The sequence below is a fragment of the Protomyctophum bolini genome (assembly GCF_963924005.1).
Source record: "Protomyctophum bolini genome assembly, chromosome: 2".
Taxonomy (NCBI): Eukaryota; Metazoa; Chordata; class Actinopteri; order Myctophiformes; family Myctophidae; genus Protomyctophum; species Protomyctophum bolini.
In genome coordinates this window covers 22140773-22160945 of record NC_137863.1, presented here as the reverse complement: position 1 = coordinate 22160945, position 20173 = coordinate 22140773, and the positions used below count along the sequence as shown (strand labels likewise).

The window sequence follows — 20173 nt, the reverse complement described above, 5'->3', positions numbered from 1 at the left end:
CTATTTAAATGAATGTAGGAACAATGGCTTCCATTGCAGCATGCCAAACTTTCCATAAAGCGAAAAGCTCTAGTTTCTATTAGCTTGGAATCCCCAGATGTCTTGATGGTTTCTGAACCGTCCACGGCTCACCAATGAGACGCAAAATGTTATAATAATATGGACATTAATGAAAAACACACATATGAACGTTTAGAAATGGGCGAATTGCTCAGTTAAGCTTCCCGGTAAATCCAGGCTTCTATTGTTGGCCAAAGGCCATTGAGCAGCTAGACTGGAACAGTTCAATGTGTTGTTCAAGGGAACTTAAAGGGCTGGTACTGTTTAATAGTACATTATTATTACTCTTATATACACACACACACACACACACACACACACACACACCAGAGAAAACATCATGAGCACAATGTTTATCTTTACTATAACAACAGAGGAGAGCTCAAAGGATCACATTAGTATTCTGTACAAATAACCATAGTCAGTGTACATGGTCCACTGTACAAAAGAGAAGAAAAAAAAAAGAAACTTAAATTTATATACAATGAGAAAATAGAAATACATACTTGAGCCATAGAGAAAAGAAATATATTCACAGTATCATCAGTGTCTGTTATTTCATTGATTTTTCCTATGGCAATCATTTGTGAAACTATACACCCCCCCCCCTCCCCACATCCCATCCCTCTCCTTCTCTCAGGCATATTCATTCAATTTCAGTGAAGCGTGCAAACATGGCTTTCCGGACAGCGTCCTTGTAGGTGTCGGATGCCGAGAGCTCATACGAACTTCCTTTGATTCCCAGGCCTGTGCCCTTGGTCCTTAACGAGGCCTGGAGCGAGATGGGAAGACGGTTATTAGAAGAGGTAGGTCTGACGTAGGTTTGACATGGGTAGACCCCCCCCCCCCCCCCCCCCAACCTCTAGCAAGTTGTGGATAATACAGTGTTCATTGCGTCGACTAAAACTACGGACAAATTAAATGAAAACTAAGCCATGATGACTAAAACCAAATAAATTTACAATTGTGTCAAAAAATAAAAACTAGACTAAAATGTGTGGACTAGTGGAGAACAAAGACAAGTCATTTTATGATTTTCAGGTGACCAAAACTTGATATTTTATTCAAAATCTGCTGTCAAAATGAACACTGTCTACTCACTGCGATGGGAGCGGTGATGCCCTGCTGGTGACGTCCCAGACCTTTGCCCTCCTGCCAGCCCATGGCCTGCAGCATCTTGTTCCCAATGTTATCGCTGGTCAGACCGTCTTTGGTGGGCTGCTCATAGTTTCTGTGTGTGAAAATCATTGTTATTATCGCTAGTCAGACAGTCTTTGGTGGGCTGCTCATAGTTTCTGTGTGCGCAAATTAAGATTCCACACCGTGAACAAACGTCAGCTGTGTTGGCAAATATTGTCAAAGCCTCTTTGGATATTGTAGATTGCATGGTCCGATTGAAGTTAACCAACGTTCATGACATTAATCGGACCATGATCTTCAAAGACCCATCACTGCACGGCGTTTGCAACAGTATCCTTTCAGAGATGATTAACGTTTACTGATGCGGCGTTCTATAATAGTGCTAATAATGTTCAAGATAAGGAAATACATTTTGTGACTGACCAAATGTAGCGTTTCGAATATTCGGGGACCCCCAGGCGTCCTTGAGGGGGTTCCAAGGGGTCCCCAGCTAAATGACTGATAGCTAGGAATGGAACTAAAGGAAAATACTCTAACAGTGTACAAATCAGTGGCGTTTCCAGGAATTACATTTTGGGCAGGCAAGATGTGTTCATTGTCGTCGTCCCCGCACACATCAGTAGCACTAAAGGTTTTCAAAGAGATATACCTGCCAGACAGTATTTATTTATTTGACAGGGACAAAGCTCATTAATCAACATGTCAGTTTTCACATCAATGTAAATGGGCCAGAGTTAGCCGAAGCTAAATTTCATCTGTAGTCCCTTGTAGGATACAAAGGCTGAAAGGCATGCATTTGCATTCCAATGGGTGATTGAGGGTCGCACTCTACTCTTATTGGTCGCAACGGCCAATAAGCTGTCCACTAATAGTTCTCAGGTCTTGTTTTTGGCCAGGCAGAAAATGGATTTGGACAGGCGGACGCCTGTCCTCGCCTTATTGTAGATACGCCTCTGGTACAAATGGACCGTTCCATTTGTACGCAGAATTGAATAGCCCAATGCATATCAAACTGGGGGTTCTTTAAATGAAAAAGGTCGTGATTCACTGTCTTACACTGTGGGAGTGGGAGGCTGGTAGAATTTCTTCTTTTTAGGAGCGGGTGGTTCAGGAACACCGTACTTCTCCCTTCTCTCTGCAGCTCGGTCTCTGTACTTCAGCTGTAGGCAAATGGAAAACAAGCGTGAAATAATGATCTTATTAAGCATCCCATCGACCTCGCAGACGAAGAAGAACAGATTTGGATCAAAATACCTCCGTCCTTTCCAGCTCCTCCAGCTCGGCTTCCGATAGCTTAGATCGCCGCTGAATTTCCAGGTTTTGCTGAAACAATTAACAGCAACAGATTAAATTCTCTTAACAACGTGACCACAGAGAATTGTAAAATGGTCAATTTTAAGTGTGCAGCATTGCAAAAGTCCCGTCTCAAGGGACTAATCCCGTGCCAAGGGACTGTCGGACGTACACCCCTAGCAGATGGCAGATCCCAAAATATGCACACAGTGACGGTGTCGCTCAGATTCAGTGCCCTACTGTACCTTGTGTAGGTCGGAGAGCTGCTGGTGTCGCAGCAGGGCCTCTTTGTTAGGGAACTGCCTCCGACAGAGCAGACACGCCATCTTTGTCCAGTCGGTCAGAGTGGCAGTTTCCTCCTCCGTCTGCTCTGAGCCGGCACCTTCCTCTGGGTCACTGTCCCCGTTGTAGGCTGCGACCAGGCCACTCTGCTGCATTTACAAATACATGAACACATTTAATGTTATTTCAAACGATTCACTCTGGGAAATAAACATCTACCTCATGAATACATGTACAATTTAGGGCATTCACTTCTAGTCATTTCTACTAGTTGCCTATAGCTGTCTTTCATAGTCCGTCGCCTCACCTTTGCTGCCAATTCTTGTTGTTCTATGATCTTCATGTGCTCATGCATAAAGGCCTGCACCTCAAAGCCGCCATTTTGCTGAAATAACAGAAGTCGTGTCATAGAATGCATAGAAATGTTAACATGTACCGGGTTCCAGGATATACTGTATGTGTTCACGGGCTATCAGATAATACAGTAGAGCTAACCTGGAGGCCATCAAAGTCCTGTTACTATATCTTTCCGAACAAACATTTAAGAGTTGAGAGTTGTTAATAAGCCAACAAAAACATTTCAAACAATTGGAGTTTCTGACTCTCTTTTAAGACTCTTCTAATTTAAGCACTTTCAACCCGGTGTCCCCATTAGGGGAACGACCTCTCCTTTCCATTTTAAAGTTTATCTCCCGTGGTCAGCACCTCCCTACTCTTGGTGTGCCCTCCTACCCTCTTTGTTTGCAATGTCACTGCAGGTGAAAATTTCACAAAAATATAAAAGATAAATCAGCAAGCTCATGCTATGGGATGTTGTGATGTGTTGTGAGCTTGCAGATCTGCTATTACACATTTGTCCTATGACAAAAGTACTGCCCGGGAAAGCATCCGTGTCATTTTAGATTTTAGCGTTGGCTAAAAATCTATAAAGTGTGAAAACTACTGAATTAGAACCCATTTGTAGAATGTGTCTTAATGGGTTATGGATTAAGCACCTTTTTCTCAAACAGGGTGGTGAAGCCTGCGTCTGCTGCAGCAGACTCTCTGCCCTCCTCCTCCCTGGACTGTCCCAACGCCGGCTGGAAGCTACTCTTGAAGCTTTGAGTTTCCTTTTGCTTGTTCAAGGTCTTCGCCCAGCGTTCCATGTCTTTAGCGATCTAATGGGTGAATAAAACGGGGAATGCCAGAATTTATCTCCAAAAGCTCTTCAAACCCGAGAGCACAAAACAACAACAAGCGAGTTAATCCATTTTGGGCGGGGACCCCTTTTGGTGTTTTAAACATTGTTATAATTTAGCTATTGAAAAATAGCAGATCTACAAGCTCGTAGCGCACTAGATCTGCTATTGTAGATCTGCTATTGAGCTTGTAGGTCTGCCATTTTTGAAAAATCGTGACAATATTTATTTCAGAAAACTGGAGGATTTAGAAGATTTTTTTTTAATTTCGAGGTCAGGCCTAAATGGGTTAAAACGTTTCCCTTGACTGACCTGCTGCGCAGACTTGCTCTTTGGTTTCTCTTTCTTCTCCTTGGGCTCCTTGTTAGCCGCGGTGGCTGAAGTGGCGGCGCTAGCTGAAGTGCCCGCTGCGGAGGCCTGCTCCGCGCCCATGTCGGGGGCGGGGACATACATGTGTTGCTCGCTGTCCCAGTACAGGTACTGCTGAGTCTGGGAGTTGTAGTAGTACTATTGACAACAACAAGGTAATGTTGGAGGATTAAAATGGCTTCAAGTAGAACTGAATCCCCAAATGAAAACAAATAAAATAAAAACAAACGCATAAAAGGCCATACTTGGCTGTTAGCATCATAGTACAGCCCCGTCTGTGGATCATAGTAGTAACCAGAAGACTCATCGTACTGGTAAGTGGATGTGTCAGGGGCAGCTGGTGACAAAACAGAGCAGTACGTGCATGAAATCATTTCATCCATTCACTGTAATGTTCTATCCTGTGGTTACAACTATTGTGTGGTCAACTCGTCTTACCAGATGTGTTTCCATCAGCTGAGGATGCCGCCAGTGCCGCGGTGCCAACAGCCCCGGCCTGCAGCGCCACGTCTATTTCCCCGACAAATTGGTGCGCCTGAGGGGAGGAGAACAAGACAGAAGACAAATCGGTGGGCATGGCTTTGCCTTTGAGGTTAGTCCAAGTGCCCTTTGTTTGTATAGCACGCTACAGGAGTTGATCCGATGCGCTTTCCAGTCGAGGGAAGACAGCATTAATGTCAAGAAACAGTGTGGGCTCAAGTAGCTCTCTATTTGATGATGTTGTATTGACCCACATGATGTCCCCCCTTCCCTCCGTGTTCCTATTGGTTGACCCACATGTCTTTAAGTCTAGTTTGAGTCTAGTGTTATTGATGAAGCATCTACCTGTATCGCAGACTGGCCGATAAGGAGTGGCTGGTAAACCTGGGCAGGCAGAACCCCTGAGACTGCTGGGATCACTCCTGGAGCAGCTGTGTGGACAGGAACAATTATTTGTTGTAATAGTAATAGATGTCATAGATAGGTTTCATTTAGCACGTCGTTCAACACAATGACCATTACTAGTTTCTACTATAGTACCTCCTAACAGTCCGTCTCCTATGACCGGTGCCAATGCTTCGGGCTGCTGGGGCCACAGCTGATAGGTCTGTAGGAGAAAGTATGAAGCCGCTGATTAAACGTTATGCAATTCCATTTAAAAATCATTCATGTGACACGGACATGACTTTTTCACTGACCTGTGTACACTGAGCATAGTTGTCCTGCATGGAGTCAGAGGTGGCGCCTAAGCCCTGCTGCAACTACAAGGTAGAAACTTATATGAGGAATAATAAAGTGCAGGTCAAACCTCTAAGGTCTGGTGCTTAGTAGAAACATATATGATCTGTAAACTGTACTGTAAAGTACTGTATTAGTCGCATTCCAACCGTATTGAAGAATACGGTTGAAATGTCACAAATAAACAAGGGAGCTTTAATTTCAGGTGTTTTTTCACTTTTTGAACAGCATACCAGAAGCTATCAACAAAGCAATATTAGCAAAATACTACAAATAGTTTTGATGTTAAAGTTCAAGTGCTCATGTGGCATCATGAGCTCCTGAAAAATCATCATTTTACTGAAGAAAAGGATGAAAGACACAACTCCACAAGCTGTACCTGGCTGGATGACCACTGAGCAGCAGCGATGGCTGTGCTGGCAACAGATAGAGCATTGGCTCTGATCCCGTCAGCCTGCACAGAGTCTCTGTGAGGGAAGGGAACAGGGGTTGAATCAAGGGGTTGTATCAAAAGTCAAAACGTGAAGCTACTAGTGTATACAGTAGAATTTGCTGTGTTATTAGTGAAGCTTCGTGTGGGACCAATTCGTTTGAAGTACATCAGTAACTGAAAAAGGGGGTTTAATTATAAGTAGCCGATGAATGTGTCACATAAAAGTAGCCAACTATTTACATTTACGAATATCTCTTTTATAATATTGCCCCAATATAATATAATCCCAAAATTCAAGGTAATGGAATAACACTGTGTCTTCCACAACGATTGTATATGGGATATTTTTGCACGACACCGGTGTACAATGAAGAAATACCGTAATTACTCCCCCTCATGGGAGGGGGGGGGGGAGACGAATGCAAATCTGACCTGAACTGGAGGATAATTACAGTATGTTTACAATGACTCACTTCCTGGCGCTCTTGGCATAATCCACACCAATCGTCTTTCCGTCGAGTTTTAAAGGTGGCTGGAGGCTTTGGAGAATAGTGAGGAGCTGAGAAGCCTCCTAGTACACAGACACACACACACACACACAGGGATTTGAAGACACTTAATCTCAGATATGCATGCATTGTAGGTCCAGCCTCCTCAAACAAAACGTCATTATTATGACACTTTCACAACAAACGTGTACATACCAACGGAGATGAGAGCTGAACAAAGGCGAAGCCTCGGTTCTGTCTCGTCTGCTTGTCTTTAATGAGGCGGATGTTGCCAGCAGACAGGTTAGCATAGGGTGCCAGCAATATCAGAATGGCATCGACCGTCGAATGAGGGGCAACATTTCTCAAGATAATTGCTGGAAATTATGAGAGAATTGGGAAAGATTTGAGGATCTCTTCGGGTACAATACATGAAATATAAGTTCCGTAGATTTGCGTATGTGAAAAGCGGCACTCACTGTCGCCATTATAATCCCCTGCATGTTGAGCCTCTGAATTCACACCGCCTGCAGTTGGACCAGCAGGGTCCCCCTCTGTGTTCAGCAGCAAAATGTGTTCTTCAAGAACAATGCAGAGACACTTGGATTAATTTGACAAGCAGCAACCATCATGTCAAATGCCTGGATTATTTGATGTACTACTTGGCTGTGTTGAAGTAAAACATTCAGTGAAAGATTCTTATAGGACAAACAGTACTATTTTTAATCTTCTATTCCCATCTTTACAGGACTGTTAAAATACTTACCAGTTTTGACAGCTCCACATCTGAAACACTTCAACCTCTTCCGGAAATTGTACAGGCCACACTAAACAATATCAGTTTTTCCTGTTAGTTACAAATTTAACAAATGCGTTGACAACATGACTTTTGAAATGCAGTGGTGGGGGGGGCGGGGTCACACGGCGGTTTTCATGATACTCACAGCATTGCAGAGCCAGTTTTCAAACTTCTGTCTCCTGTTGCTGTAATGCATGGCTATGCTTTTTCCTTGGACGATCAACTTGTTGTTCTGCGAACAGTCAAAAAGACGCAAGTTATTTCCACTTCCAGGAATGCCACGTCAAAATTGGCAGGTTGAGGTCCAGCCACTATGCCCACCCAACGAGTGAGCACAACTGGAACGGGAAAAGAGTGGCTACTAGGCGGCGTACGCTCATTTACGGTAGCCTCACTCAGTGAATACAGGGAGCAGTAGCCGAACGGGTGATAGAAGGAAATTCAGAGAAAGAAAAGAGAGCTGTAGGTCTGTGTATGAGGGGGGGTTGAGTGCTCAAAACAAAATAAAAAGCTACTGGTATTGTGTGTTTCGGACCGGAGTGCTGCCAGCTCGTCCTTGATCAAATCCCGTCTTCGGTTTTTAAATGGGGATGAGCAAAGAGCAGAGGAACCGAGCTGGAGCAGAGTGTGCTATGAAACCCTAAGAGCAGTCATGACTATAAAAACAAAAACAAAAAAGGACCACTTGGGCAACTCAGATATAACAAAAAATCCACAAATTGAACTGAGCCGTTAAATGGCCCATGTGTTGAATGGCTATTAAATACATCGAACAATCCCAGAATGACGTCAACAGATATCAGACGATATGGCTCAGATATCAAGTTTTTTAATTACAACTTAGAATACTGTCCTTTAGTTCTGTAAAAAAAAAGTCTCCTTTCAAAACTCTCAAAAGATCATTTGAATCTGTTATTTGGGGGCTCTAATCTCCAAGACAAATTTTAGACTTGGTGATTGTTGAGGCAACCTGATTGGTCTCCATCCATCGGGTAGCATCTTGCAAGTGATAAAACTCCACGAAGGCGAAACCTCTGCTTATACCTAGAGACAGCATTCAAATATAGACGGGAGGTGTGTTAGTTAGAATGCTTTGGACAACATTCAAACTCTGTCACAGTCGGCTGTATAGTGAGTCCAATTCAAATGAACAACCGAAGTAGGTTGGTAACCTTTATCGAAACATGATCAATTTCACAAAAACAAAGACTACACATTAGGGCTGCACGATTATGACTACAATATTATCCAGGTTATTTCTTGTTTAACCCATTAAAACCGGGAAAGAATCCAAATAGATTTGATACTTTGGTTATTCAAAAACAGCAGATATACAAGCTCATGGTGCGTCACTAAGTGACTTTGTGCCTGAGCTTGTACAGTAGATCTGCAATCTTTGAAAAATGGTGAAAATGTGCAAATCTTTGAATATACATTTAAAGCGAACATTTTTAACTCAAATCTTTGCTTATCGAGGTCCCTGAAACAAAAAAATGGGGGTCGGCAGCTAAATACATCATTTTAGGGGTCCATGGCATGAAAAGGTTTGAGCACCATAGATAGCTATAGCAGCATGCATTCTTTTTTCTTTTTTTTTGATTTATAAGATATTTGTAGAATCGGCCTCAGGTCTTAATGGGTTAATGACAATTATTGATGATGATGACGATTTGTGGTGGGTAGAATATGCTTTATCGTTTCCTGCATTTGTTGCCCTTACTGGTGTCATATCTTTGGTCAAATCAGAAGTAATGCCCTCTGGATTTATTGTGCCCCTGTCAGCTTGATGGACGTGGAGATGGGTTGTATAATGTTCTGGTTAACGTGTGTGATGGTGACGAGACAAAGGCAAGGTGCAACAGTGAAACAAAGGCGTTTAAATTAATGTTCCCAGGTCCGCGAAGCGCGACTATACAACTGAAAGCTATCACGATTTGTGATTAATTGTGCAGCCCTACTACAAAGTCAACAACTACCTTCTTAGTACTATATCCTAAATCACATAAACGTATATATATCGGGCACAAAAGGGATCCTATAGCTGACAGCTGTAGAATGGGAAATTATGTCATAGCGGTGATAGATAGGGCAGGCAGGTTGCATGGTGTGAGTATGGAGTAATATGGATATGAAATGGGAGATGCCCCGGCCTCTTGAACTACGCCACTCACCAGTCCTTTTCTTCATCAAGCGGATGTCCACAGGTTGGGGGCCCTGCAGCTGCTCAAGTGCGGTCCGGATCTGAACCAAAGAGATCAAGAGGTTCAATCCAATTTGTTAAAGAAATACATTGCCATTTCCTCAGTCTTATTTATACAATTATAATTGAAATAAGGCTTGGCCAACATACCTCATCCTCTGTGACATGGAGAGATAGACCTCTGAGCATAATAGTCTTGCTCTCCTCCTCGTCCTGCTCCATCTTGTAGTCCTGGTCTGGATCTCCATCATATTCATCGTCCGACCGCTCACTGGAATGTCGCTTTCGCCCCCTCTGTAGCATCACACAAAAATACAATCTGCGTTGTCACAAACACACAAGTACGACACAATAATAGGGTGTTCCGTGCTCTCTTTCACCCGCTTCAAATGTCATCAACCGATAATCACCAGTAGGTTACTTATCAATGACTGCATGTATACTGGGAGCCTACTGGCTGCGATTAGGAAACACGGAAGTGAAACAGTATACTTGGCCGGTTAAGACTGATATGAGGTTAGGGGACTTACGTGGCCGGTTAAGACTGATATGAGGTTAGGGGACTTGCGTGGCCGGTTAAGAGTAAGACTGATATGAGGTTAGGGGATTTACGTGGCCGGTTAAGACTCTGTTAGACTGAGGTTAGGGTTAGATTTAGTCCGACAACACAACCAACTACTCACAGCCAGTAGGCCCCCTGTATATATGCAGTAGGTTGATAAGATTGTCTCGATAAGTAACCTTGATAAGTAAATACAATCTGCATTGTCACAATCCACAAGAATGATGTCCAAATAATAGGGTGTTCAGTGCTCTTTCCAGAGGTCTATAACTTACATAACATAGATATCCTCCTCAAACAGCCATTATTCACTGACCTGCTCAGGACTATCTCGAGTCTCTCGACCTCTCCGTGCATGATCAAATCGCTCTCTGTGCCTTTCATCGCCCCAGCGTCGATCACAGTCCCTCTCTGCATCGCGGTTCCTTCTCTCATGCCTGTCTGGATTATTGTCTCTAGGCCCATCTGATCCCGATCCTCCATATCTTCCACTCCGTTCCCCACGAGTCAGTCTGCAATAAGGCCAACATGCATTGAACAGAGACTTCCATGGAAACATGTTGTCTCCCAGTAACTTATGTTTAGCACCAAAAGACTTGATACACTAGAGGCGAATGCCTATTACTAATAGCATATTCTTACCTTTTATCTCTCATTTGCACCGCAGAAAATACTAGTTCCGTCAAATAATTCTGAAAAAAATAATAAGAATTCCTTAGATTTTCAGAGTCCTTTACAGCAATATAAGAGGTACATTTGCCCAATGGTTTCTCAAAGGGGGGGCGGGGGTCCCAGGGAAGTTCCGCCCCCCCACCCAACAAAAACAGCTACATTTAACCAACTACTAAGAAATAATGAAATCGTGTAATAGACAAATTATACATAGATAATGTACTGACAATTTCTGATAGGTTTCACTCTCTCCACTGTCCCACCAACCATGATGGATTCATAATCACCCGTCCCTACTACCGTAAGAAATGTTTTAAATGGTGGCCCCGCCGCGACCAATATTTTGCGGCCCTTGACCTTACATTTTTCACTAGTCACCCTTGGTCACGAACATATGTTTATAGGCATGTTTAACAGCATTATAGACCAACCGATGATATAGTTACTAACTTGCTCTGTTTACATTTATACAATCAGCATAGTTTAGCGTTAGCTCACTAACGTGAACTAAACCATGATGCAGCCAGGCTTTACCACGAAAGCACCGATAATATTATAAAAGACAGACAGACACTCCTGTGCCGTTTCAAGACTTACCAGTGAAGAGTGAAGTCCACAGTTATTAGTTAACTAACCAACGTGCATCAAACAGTGTGTTCGCGGAACAACAACAACATGGTAAAGTAACTAGTAACTAACAGCGGTGACATTAGCTAAGAAGGCTAGCTGCCTGCCTTGCTGGCTGCTCATTTCCTCTCTACCAGTGGCTCATCCCATCCCCCATTGGGTGAGGGAAATACGTCATAAATTCCCTTTATCACGTTGTTGTTTAGTTGTTACCATATATATATATATATATATATATATATATATATATATATATATATATATATATATATATATATATATATATATATATATATATATATATTATATATATATATATATATATATATATATATATATATATATATATATTATATATATATATAAATATATAAACCTTTATTTATATAGCACCTTTCAAAACGAGGTTACAAAGTGCTTTACAGAAAAATGCAGTGCACACCATAAACAATTACAGTTGACAACAAATAAAGAACAGGCAATGTACAGAAATGCAGTAGGACATATATATATATATATTGTTTTTTTAGAGTGTCTAAAACTCTTAGAGAGAGTCATAATTAAGTATGACTCTGGTTCATTCTGGTTGTTACTTGTTAGTTGTTACTATTTAAAGCCTGTTTAATACACAAGTCTGGCAATGTGGATTGTGGTGTGGTCCGTGTGGACTGTGGAGGATAATGGGTATGCGAATGTGTGATTAAAAAAATAAAATAATACATTAGTTGCCATTTATTTTCCATTCAGTCAGTCAGTCAGTCAAAGTGTAGATGTATTTGTCTATCATAGGACAAGGACATTGATTGATTGATTGAAATATTTATTAACAGTTTGCAGAATTACAGTACATTTAAAGCACAAACTCAATATAAAAGACTGTTAACTGTGAGTGGACGACCCAATTAAGCATTACACTTGTTTACAAGAGGGTCCACCATGTTCAATTCATCAAAACATTTAGAGACGTACAAATAGACACTTATAAAGAACAGAACAGGAATTCATCATAAAGGAAGAAAAAATAAGTGAGGGGAAAGGGTGGGGGGGCGATTCATTATTATATTACAATTTAGCTTTGTAACGAAAATGAATATTGGATATGGTTTGCTCCTTGGATATAATTAGTGGACATTCCATCACCACCAGGCGGCGCTGTACTTCTCTCAGCCAGTTGGATGCGGGCTTTATCAGCGGGCGCCAGGCTGGAGAACCGTCAGAAAATGTGCTTCCCTCATCATCATTCCTTTCCTCCTCCCCCCCTACCATTATAACTCTATGCCCCCCTACACTACAGTACAGGCTAGCTTCATCACTATGATCACAATGGCTGTAGTAGCTGCTAATACCATCTGGTCCATATAGCCTTTTAGCCGTTCATTACACACTGCTGCTGATAGTATTATTAATATCTCCACATTCTGCTGCCTGCTACACCACGGAGATTAAAAAGGAAGAAATAGGTCCTCAACGCTTCCAGAATCCTGTGTGTGGTAAGAGACGAGACTGACTCAACGATCAACCTGCAACACACAATAATGGCAATGAAGCAAAGCAAGCTAGCCCATGTTGGCTAACTATGATTAGCCTGCTACTGCAAACAATGAATAATACATTTTTTTTGGTGTGCAATTAATGCTCACCATGCAGCCTTTATTCGTCCCAATGATTGGAAGAAACAACGCTTCTATATGTGCAGAACAATGTTATGTATATGTGCTAATTTTACCAACATGACAAGAAATGTGATAATTTGCTGTCTGATATTTGATCTTGTAAACAAGTCATATTGAAACAGTAATTGTCACTTTGGAACAGCATAATTGCACCCCGTTCCATTGATTTACATACTCTCCTACTGCACAGAAATTAGGCGTTTTAAGTGGTTACCAATGGTTACAGGGTGAAGTGAGAAACATCCTGGTAGCCAACTAGCTATAGCTAACCGAGAGAGCCCATCCTTCTATTTCTACGAACGACATCGCCGTGTGTTCAGCCTTATACAGTACTGTAACAACAACACATTGATTGCGGCTCCGTTATAACCTTATAACTTATATCCATTAACGGCGATCAATCAATTAATAAGCTCAGAAAACAGGCGAACTACTTGGGTAATACCATGGGATTGTCATGGGCTGTTCCCTCAGTTTAGGGAACATACTGAGGGAACATACATATAGCTAGCTAATCTATGCTCCCTCCCCACTCATGCACTCACTCATACACCTAGTTTTGGGCCCAAACTCTTATTCATTACTCTGTATAAGTTATGAATGAATAGTTATTATTTACTCAATATTAGATTTCTGATCAGAGATTGCTAGGCAAGAATCAGAATCAACATTATTGTCACATCACACCCAGATTTGCATATGTAAAACAGTCGGTGTTACGAAGGCTTTCACGTTTATCTATAACAAAAAACATTGCATGGATGCAACTGGGACGTATCCTCAGTGATGTATCCCAAGGTTGAAGGTCATCAGGGTTTCGGGTCTCTCGACCCCTCACTCAGGCGACCCAGCCGGGGTGATCAAGTCCCGATTTTCGTCCCAGTAACTACCCTCGATCAGTCTCATTGGGGAAAGACCATGGCCACACAATCCGTTGGAACTACTCCAGAACTACTCTTCCAGGGCTGGGATGTACGCTTCTGGCACATGGAAGGACTAGGCTCTGTGGGTTGACTCCTGTCCGGGCTCCTACCTCTCACCAGGTCCACTCCTGCTCTCACCAGGCCCAGGACCAGACGAGCAAGAAGGTGGTGCTGCAGGCTCCGCTTGCGGCTTGAATGGCCCTCCTAAAGGCCTCACCGAGGGTTTGTGGGTCTTCCTTCACAGGCTGGGGCACTAACCCATACTGCTCACCCGGGTGCCGTCTACATTCCGGCTGTCACCGTCTGAACATACCATTAGAGATGACGACACATCACTCTGACATCACCAGGATGACGTTAGTATAAAAGGGCAAACGTCCCCTAATCTAACAGATTCCAACCAACGCACTGAGGAATCTCCAACTTCTTCTCAGCACAGGACACTGGACATTGGACGCTAGACAGGACACAGACCTCTTCAAGACTGTACTTTCAGACAGTAGAGGAACACCTCAACCCAGATATGGACTAAGGTATCTGGCCATACAACCCAGATACCTCTGTACCGTACACGCCTTACCTCTACTAGCTTCCTTAGACCATCTTCTGAACCACACAAGTTAAAGACATCCCGGCTTAAGTTCTAATCGGACACGACTGTGGCGGGTCCTAATCCTAGGCTTTGAATAACAGTCCTTTCTAGTAGTATTTTTCAGTGTGTGAAAATCGTTTTTTGCAAGCTCCATCGATTTTGTCATCGAGAAAGGGAAGAGGGGGAGAAATCAATAAAAACAAATGATCAGAATCAAATCTACATATTTACTCTGACAAACGCACACAGGCTACAGAGTTTGTATTTACAGTGTATGTGTGGGTGGATTAATCTCGTTCATTCGTACTTTCTTTCTCTCATGCAGAGTGCAGACCTCTCACATTGTTTTTTTCTACTTTCATTGTTAGGTCTGACAAGTTATGGCTGAGCCGGAGCTTCTGCTGGACTCCAATATTCGACTCTGGGTGGTGCTGCCCATTGTCTTTATTACATTCCTTGTTGGGGTCATTCGGCATTATGTGTCCATTCTTCTTCAAAGTGACAAGAAGTTGACATTAGAACAGGTGTCTGACAGGTATGCAAATCGACTACAATGTACAACATGCAAATTACGTAGTACTGGAGAGATCACAATGTCTTAAAAACACAATTATTTCTTTATTTCAATATCCAGCCAGGTGCTAATCAGGAGCAGAATTCTTAGAGAAAATGGGAAATACATTCCCAAACAGGTAATTTTTCTGGATGAATTCAAATTACATTTAAATTGCACTTCATTTAAATGTCTTTTCTCCAAGTATTTCAAATAAACAGTAAGTCCTGTACAGTGAAGTCAAGAACTGGATTTCTTATGTTATATTCATTTTTGTTACTGTATTTATTACTTTGTTATTTTATGTCTTTCCATTTTAGTCTTTCTTGATGAGGAAGTTCTACTTCAATAATCAAGAAGATGGATTCTTCAAGAAGACTAAAAGAAATGTCGTCCCTCCCTCTCCAATGACAGGTAATATTCTTTCTGGTTATCATGAAAAACTCAAACATTTCTTATAGCCTGGCTCCAGCTCTGAATCGCTAGTCACGCCAATTAAAACTAATACATGAATAATTAAGTGAAACAAAATGAAAATTCAGGCTGAGTGTCAAGCTAAAACATTTCTCCTAACAGTGTGGAACCAGACCTGTCTTACCCACCCTAGTATCCCAGATGCATTAGCAGTTCTAACCAGTGTGCTTGACTTTTGTGTTGAGATGTGTTTGAAGTCGGTCGGTCAGAAGGCCCTCGAGTTCTGCGCAAGACACACACACACACACACACACACACACACACACACACACACACACACACACACACACACACACACACACACACACATTTAGATATACATTTATATCATAAAGCCTACTTTATAATGATATACATCACCTGCTGCTACACAGCACACACGCAAAAAATGTCAGTCACCACTTCGTTACACCCGTAAATCGGTGATGTGACAATAAAGATTCTGATTCTGATCATCCAATAACTATACTGCTGACATATACATACGTGTGTGTGTGTGTGTGTGTGTGTGTGTTATCTGACTAATGATAACCTGGTTTAACAATCTAAATGTCTGGAACAAGAACTGACTCGGCAGCATTCTGAACGTGGCATGCAACATCTGTGATACTGTCCAGATGCCTCTTTGCCCACATGACGTCTTTGTCCGGCCCGCTTATTAGGAAGTCTTGTACTATCCATGATGATAACAAGACAACTCACCCCGTTTCTGTTTTCCTCCCAGAATTTTCCCCGTTGAGGGGTGGGAGAGGCTGGACAGCAGAGGGCTGGACTTTGAATTTCTCTAACTATAAACATTCATGACAGCAGACAAGTAGAAATATAATTTATGAAAAGCTACTACAGTGAAGTCTGTTCACAGAAGTTGTTGTAGGATATGTTGGGATTATCTGACGAGGTACCATTTGAGTGGGCAAAACCTTACATATACTAAATAATACTAAATTGTTTATAGGGTCAATATAAGTAAAATAATACAGCGTTTCCACAGGAGTATCTTTTTATATTTTTCCAAAAAGAATACAAACAGCCAATAGCATATTACAAAGTTAAATTCCGGTTGGAAAAACGTGCAAGCTCCGGGGTGAGTTGTCCAGTATTCTCCATGATAAACTCTAGTGTAAACGACTTTGTTACAGCTTCATCCATCAGGTCACAGCTTCAGAACTCCAGGGAATTGTTTCAATTGATAGTAAAGACGTGCACACGACGGTTTCCACAATCTGGCTCCCGTTGGATTTCTGCAATGGTTTCAACTCGTTTGCCTCTCATAGTTTTGTTTTGAACGCCGGCTTTAAAAAAGAAAAGAAAAACAACACTTGAGGCAAAAAACTGCTGATCTATAGGCTCACACAACACACTGTTGTTGAGTTTGTATATTTGTTATTTTCTACGAATGTTACCCCCAGAATAGGGATGCTAGCATTAAAGTGCATAAAGCCATGAGGTTCATGAGTTTGATCCCAGGCTCACCCAGAGTTAGTGTCCTCCTTGAGCAAGACGCTGAATGCCTAATTGCTCCCGATGTGCAGGTTGGTGCCTTGCATGGTTTCCTCCACCATTGGTGTATGAACGTGTGCCTACGGTATGTAAAGAGCTTTGGACAAAAGCACTATATAAATGCACTGTTTACCATTTATTTACACAGATCCCAGTATGCTGACAGACATGATGAAAGGCAATGTGACCAATGTGCTCCCTATGATCCTTATTGGAGGCTGGATCAATTGGACCTTTTCAGGATTTGTAACAAGTAATGTCCTTTTATACATACATACTTTTATTGTTATTATTATTATTCAGTTATACCTCTATAAATGTCATCAACTAGTTTGGACTGCTGTTGCAGTACATTCAGAATTCTTCTATCGGATATGACCAAATGATTCCTATGAGGGGGAAACCACATTGTTTTACTGTAGCACATTTAATTTGTAAATTCAACAGAGGTGGTTTGTAATACTTCAGAACAGTGCAGTAGTTGGTGAATGCAAAATGTCAGTACATTCCTAACAAATCTGTATACAATGTACCAATTATGTTTTTTATACTGTTGAGGTATGCAATGTATCAAATTGCAATGTGTGTCAAGCTGATCGCATTTTCTTTGTTCTACACAGCCAAAGTTCCCTTCCCTCTCACTCTACGCTTCAAGCCCATGTTGCAACAAGGAATAGAACTGCTCTCCCTGGATGCGTCTTGGTAAAAAATAACACGTTATCTAATGGCTATCTGTCTATCTACTGTATACACACACACACACACACACACACACACACACGCGCGCACACACAATGTAATGACCTACATACTTATTTGCTATTGTATTGTGTGTGCATTGTTCTAGGGTAAGCTCGGCATCGTGGTATTTCTTGAATGTCTTTGGACTGCGGAGCATGTATTCATTAATCCTTGGACAAGATAATGGTAATTCTTATCTCATTTCCATCATGTTTTTTTGTCCCCTTGGGTGTATAGTAACATGGGCACAGTTAAAGCTAATGGTGCCGTACCGTCGTCCTGTGCGCAATGACATGCATGCCTATTTTGATGCATTCTAAACTGATTACATACAGTGCTTGCTGTTTTAAGTGTTGTTATTCATGGTTTTGTGGAAATACATTTTTCTTCTTTAATTAATATTGACATTGTTCGGTCTGAAAAGGATCATGTAATGCTAATGTTATTATACTGTGACCGGCAAACCTCAGAACACCACTGATTTATAATTCCAAGGTAATTACCCAATTTTGGGCGGGAACCCCTTTTGGTGTTTTAAGCAATATGTTATACTTCAGCTATTGAAAAATAGCAGATCTACAAGCTCATAACGCGCCACCGAGTGCCACGCTATGAACTTGTAGGTCTGCTATTTCGGAGAAATTGTGAAAATATGCCGCAAATCTTTGAATATATAAAGCGAACGTTTTTAACTCAAATCTTTGCTTCTGGGGGGGGGGGGGGGGGTGTCCCTGGAACTACATATTTTCAGATGGGGGTCAGCGGCCAATTACATATATTTTTGAGGGTCCTTGACATGAAAATGTTTGAAAACCACTGAAACAACCCAGAAAACTGTTGGTTGACATAATTCCCCGCCCACAGGTGCTGACCAGTCCCGGATCATGCAGGAGCAGATGAGTGGTGCAGCCATGGCAATGCCTGCAGATACAAATAAAGCCTTCAAGGTATAACGTATATTCTATCTTTAGGTTTTAGGGTAAGCAGGATTTAGTTAAAAAATATCTTTCTTTTATTTATTGTCTTTCTTAATGTTTTGTAATTTTAGGCTGAGTGGGAGGCGCTGGAACTAACTGACCACCAGTGGGCTCTGGATAGTGTTGAAGAGGAGTTGATGAGCAGGGAACTGGACTTTGACGGAATGTTTAGCAAGGATTTGCCAACTGGCATGTTCTGATAGACTGTGACTAATATGAGCCTTCGGTTTGATTGTGGTTCATTGCAAGGTGGGGTCTCTTTTTGAGACGAATTGTGTAGAAATGAGGCTAATCCTTTCACGATATGCAAAGTTTACACTCACTCATACAATCGTCCTCGCGTTTAAGCATCAGGTCAGGTCTGCTTGCAATGAAATTTCAGCTAAACTATATACACTGGTTCTGTTGTCTATTAGGAGACATAACAAGTTAGAAGGCATAAATTTGACAAGTATCATGGAAAAGTAAAACAAAATGAAAGACATATTTTTTGCTTGTTGGAATGCATTATCAATAGCTTGTATTTATATTCTACCGTTACTATTAACATGCCATTAGGTAATGAGCTATACAGTATGTGAACTAGTGTTTTCTATTTTAACTCATGCTCTTTTTATGGGTTATTACCGTTGTATTCAGATGTCTTGTAAAAAAACAAGATACAATTACTGTCATTTTACATAGCTGTGGTTATGAAAGTGATGATTATTTCATTGCACTTCCACAATCCTTCCATCAGTCCCGTGTCAGTTCATAAACAGAGCAGCTGCTTCATGTCGCCCGATTGACTGATGGACCTGTACTTAAAACTTGCTGGGTTCTGGCAAAGGAAAATGTGTAGTTGTTACAGTTATTGTGTTTTTGAAATATTTATTTAGACAGTTTATTTTGTAACTATTCCCTGTGTTTTGTATAAAGTCTTGTTTGACTACATAATACTGTTTTACCTTTTAATTTCAGTGCACCTTCGTTCACACGATTATTCATATCTTCATCTGACTGGGTGGAACTCGGAAACTCTTTATATATAGAACATATTCCAAATGTTTTAAAAGTCAAGGTCTAGTAGTCATATTGTCTTCATCGTTTTCATGTCCCGTATTTGGCTGGTGCCCCAGGGCACTCATGCGATGCCTTATGTGGATAATCCTGCCCTTTGTCTCGGGAACCATACGAACCATACATTGCTGTGTGCAATAGGACGTTCCTTTCAGTGCTTCGGTGTGCTTGATAATACATTTTAGCTGCAAAGTTTAAGCTAAGAGTTAATTACATTGGTGTACTTTTAGCAACATTTGTTTTTTGTGATCAACTTTTTTCTTTAAAAAATAAATAAAAAAGAACCCCGGTTTAGCACAGACATTACAGGAGGGGGAAACAACGGTGATGTATACGTATAACATAATACATGTTTCTTTT

At 41.5% G+C, this 20173-nt stretch overlaps 2 protein-coding genes across 2 annotated transcripts; one reads left to right on the top strand and one right to left on the bottom strand.

Moving 5' to 3' along the window:
- Positions 1-398: 398 nt before the first annotated feature.
- Positions 399-11444, bottom strand: LOC308323338 (RNA-binding protein 5-like). Its single transcript, XM_080775059.1, has 25 exons — positions 11292-11444; positions 10665-10714; positions 10339-10534; positions 9611-9754; positions 9432-9501; positions 8231-8304; positions 7406-7492; positions 7228-7288; positions 6941-7039; positions 6678-6838; positions 6447-6544; positions 5920-6007; positions 5501-5563; positions 5343-5409; positions 5148-5233; positions 4761-4857; positions 4568-4659; positions 4266-4460; positions 3771-3932; positions 3083-3160; positions 2739-2924; positions 2455-2523; positions 2257-2360; positions 1162-1291; positions 399-832 (listed from the first exon to the last, which is right to left on the bottom strand). The coding sequence occupies exons 2-25, from the start codon at positions 10676-10678 to the stop codon at positions 707-709; spliced, it is 2547 nt and encodes an 848-aa protein (XP_080631185.1). The 5' UTR covers positions 10679-10714; positions 11292-11444; the 3' UTR covers positions 399-706.
- Positions 11445-12575: 1131 nt separating this feature from the next.
- On the top strand, positions 12576-20063 carry emc3 (ER membrane protein complex subunit 3). The gene is made up of 9 exons (XM_080773847.1): positions 12576-12811; positions 14878-15044; positions 15144-15201; positions 15383-15476; positions 17185-17289; positions 17657-17738; positions 17884-17963; positions 18642-18724; positions 18826-20063. Exons 2-9 carry the CDS (start codon positions 14890-14892, stop codon positions 18952-18954), a joined length of 786 nt encoding a protein of 261 aa, XP_080629973.1. The 5' UTR covers positions 12576-12811; positions 14878-14889; the 3' UTR covers positions 18955-20063.
- Positions 20064-20173: the final 110 nt, after the last annotated feature.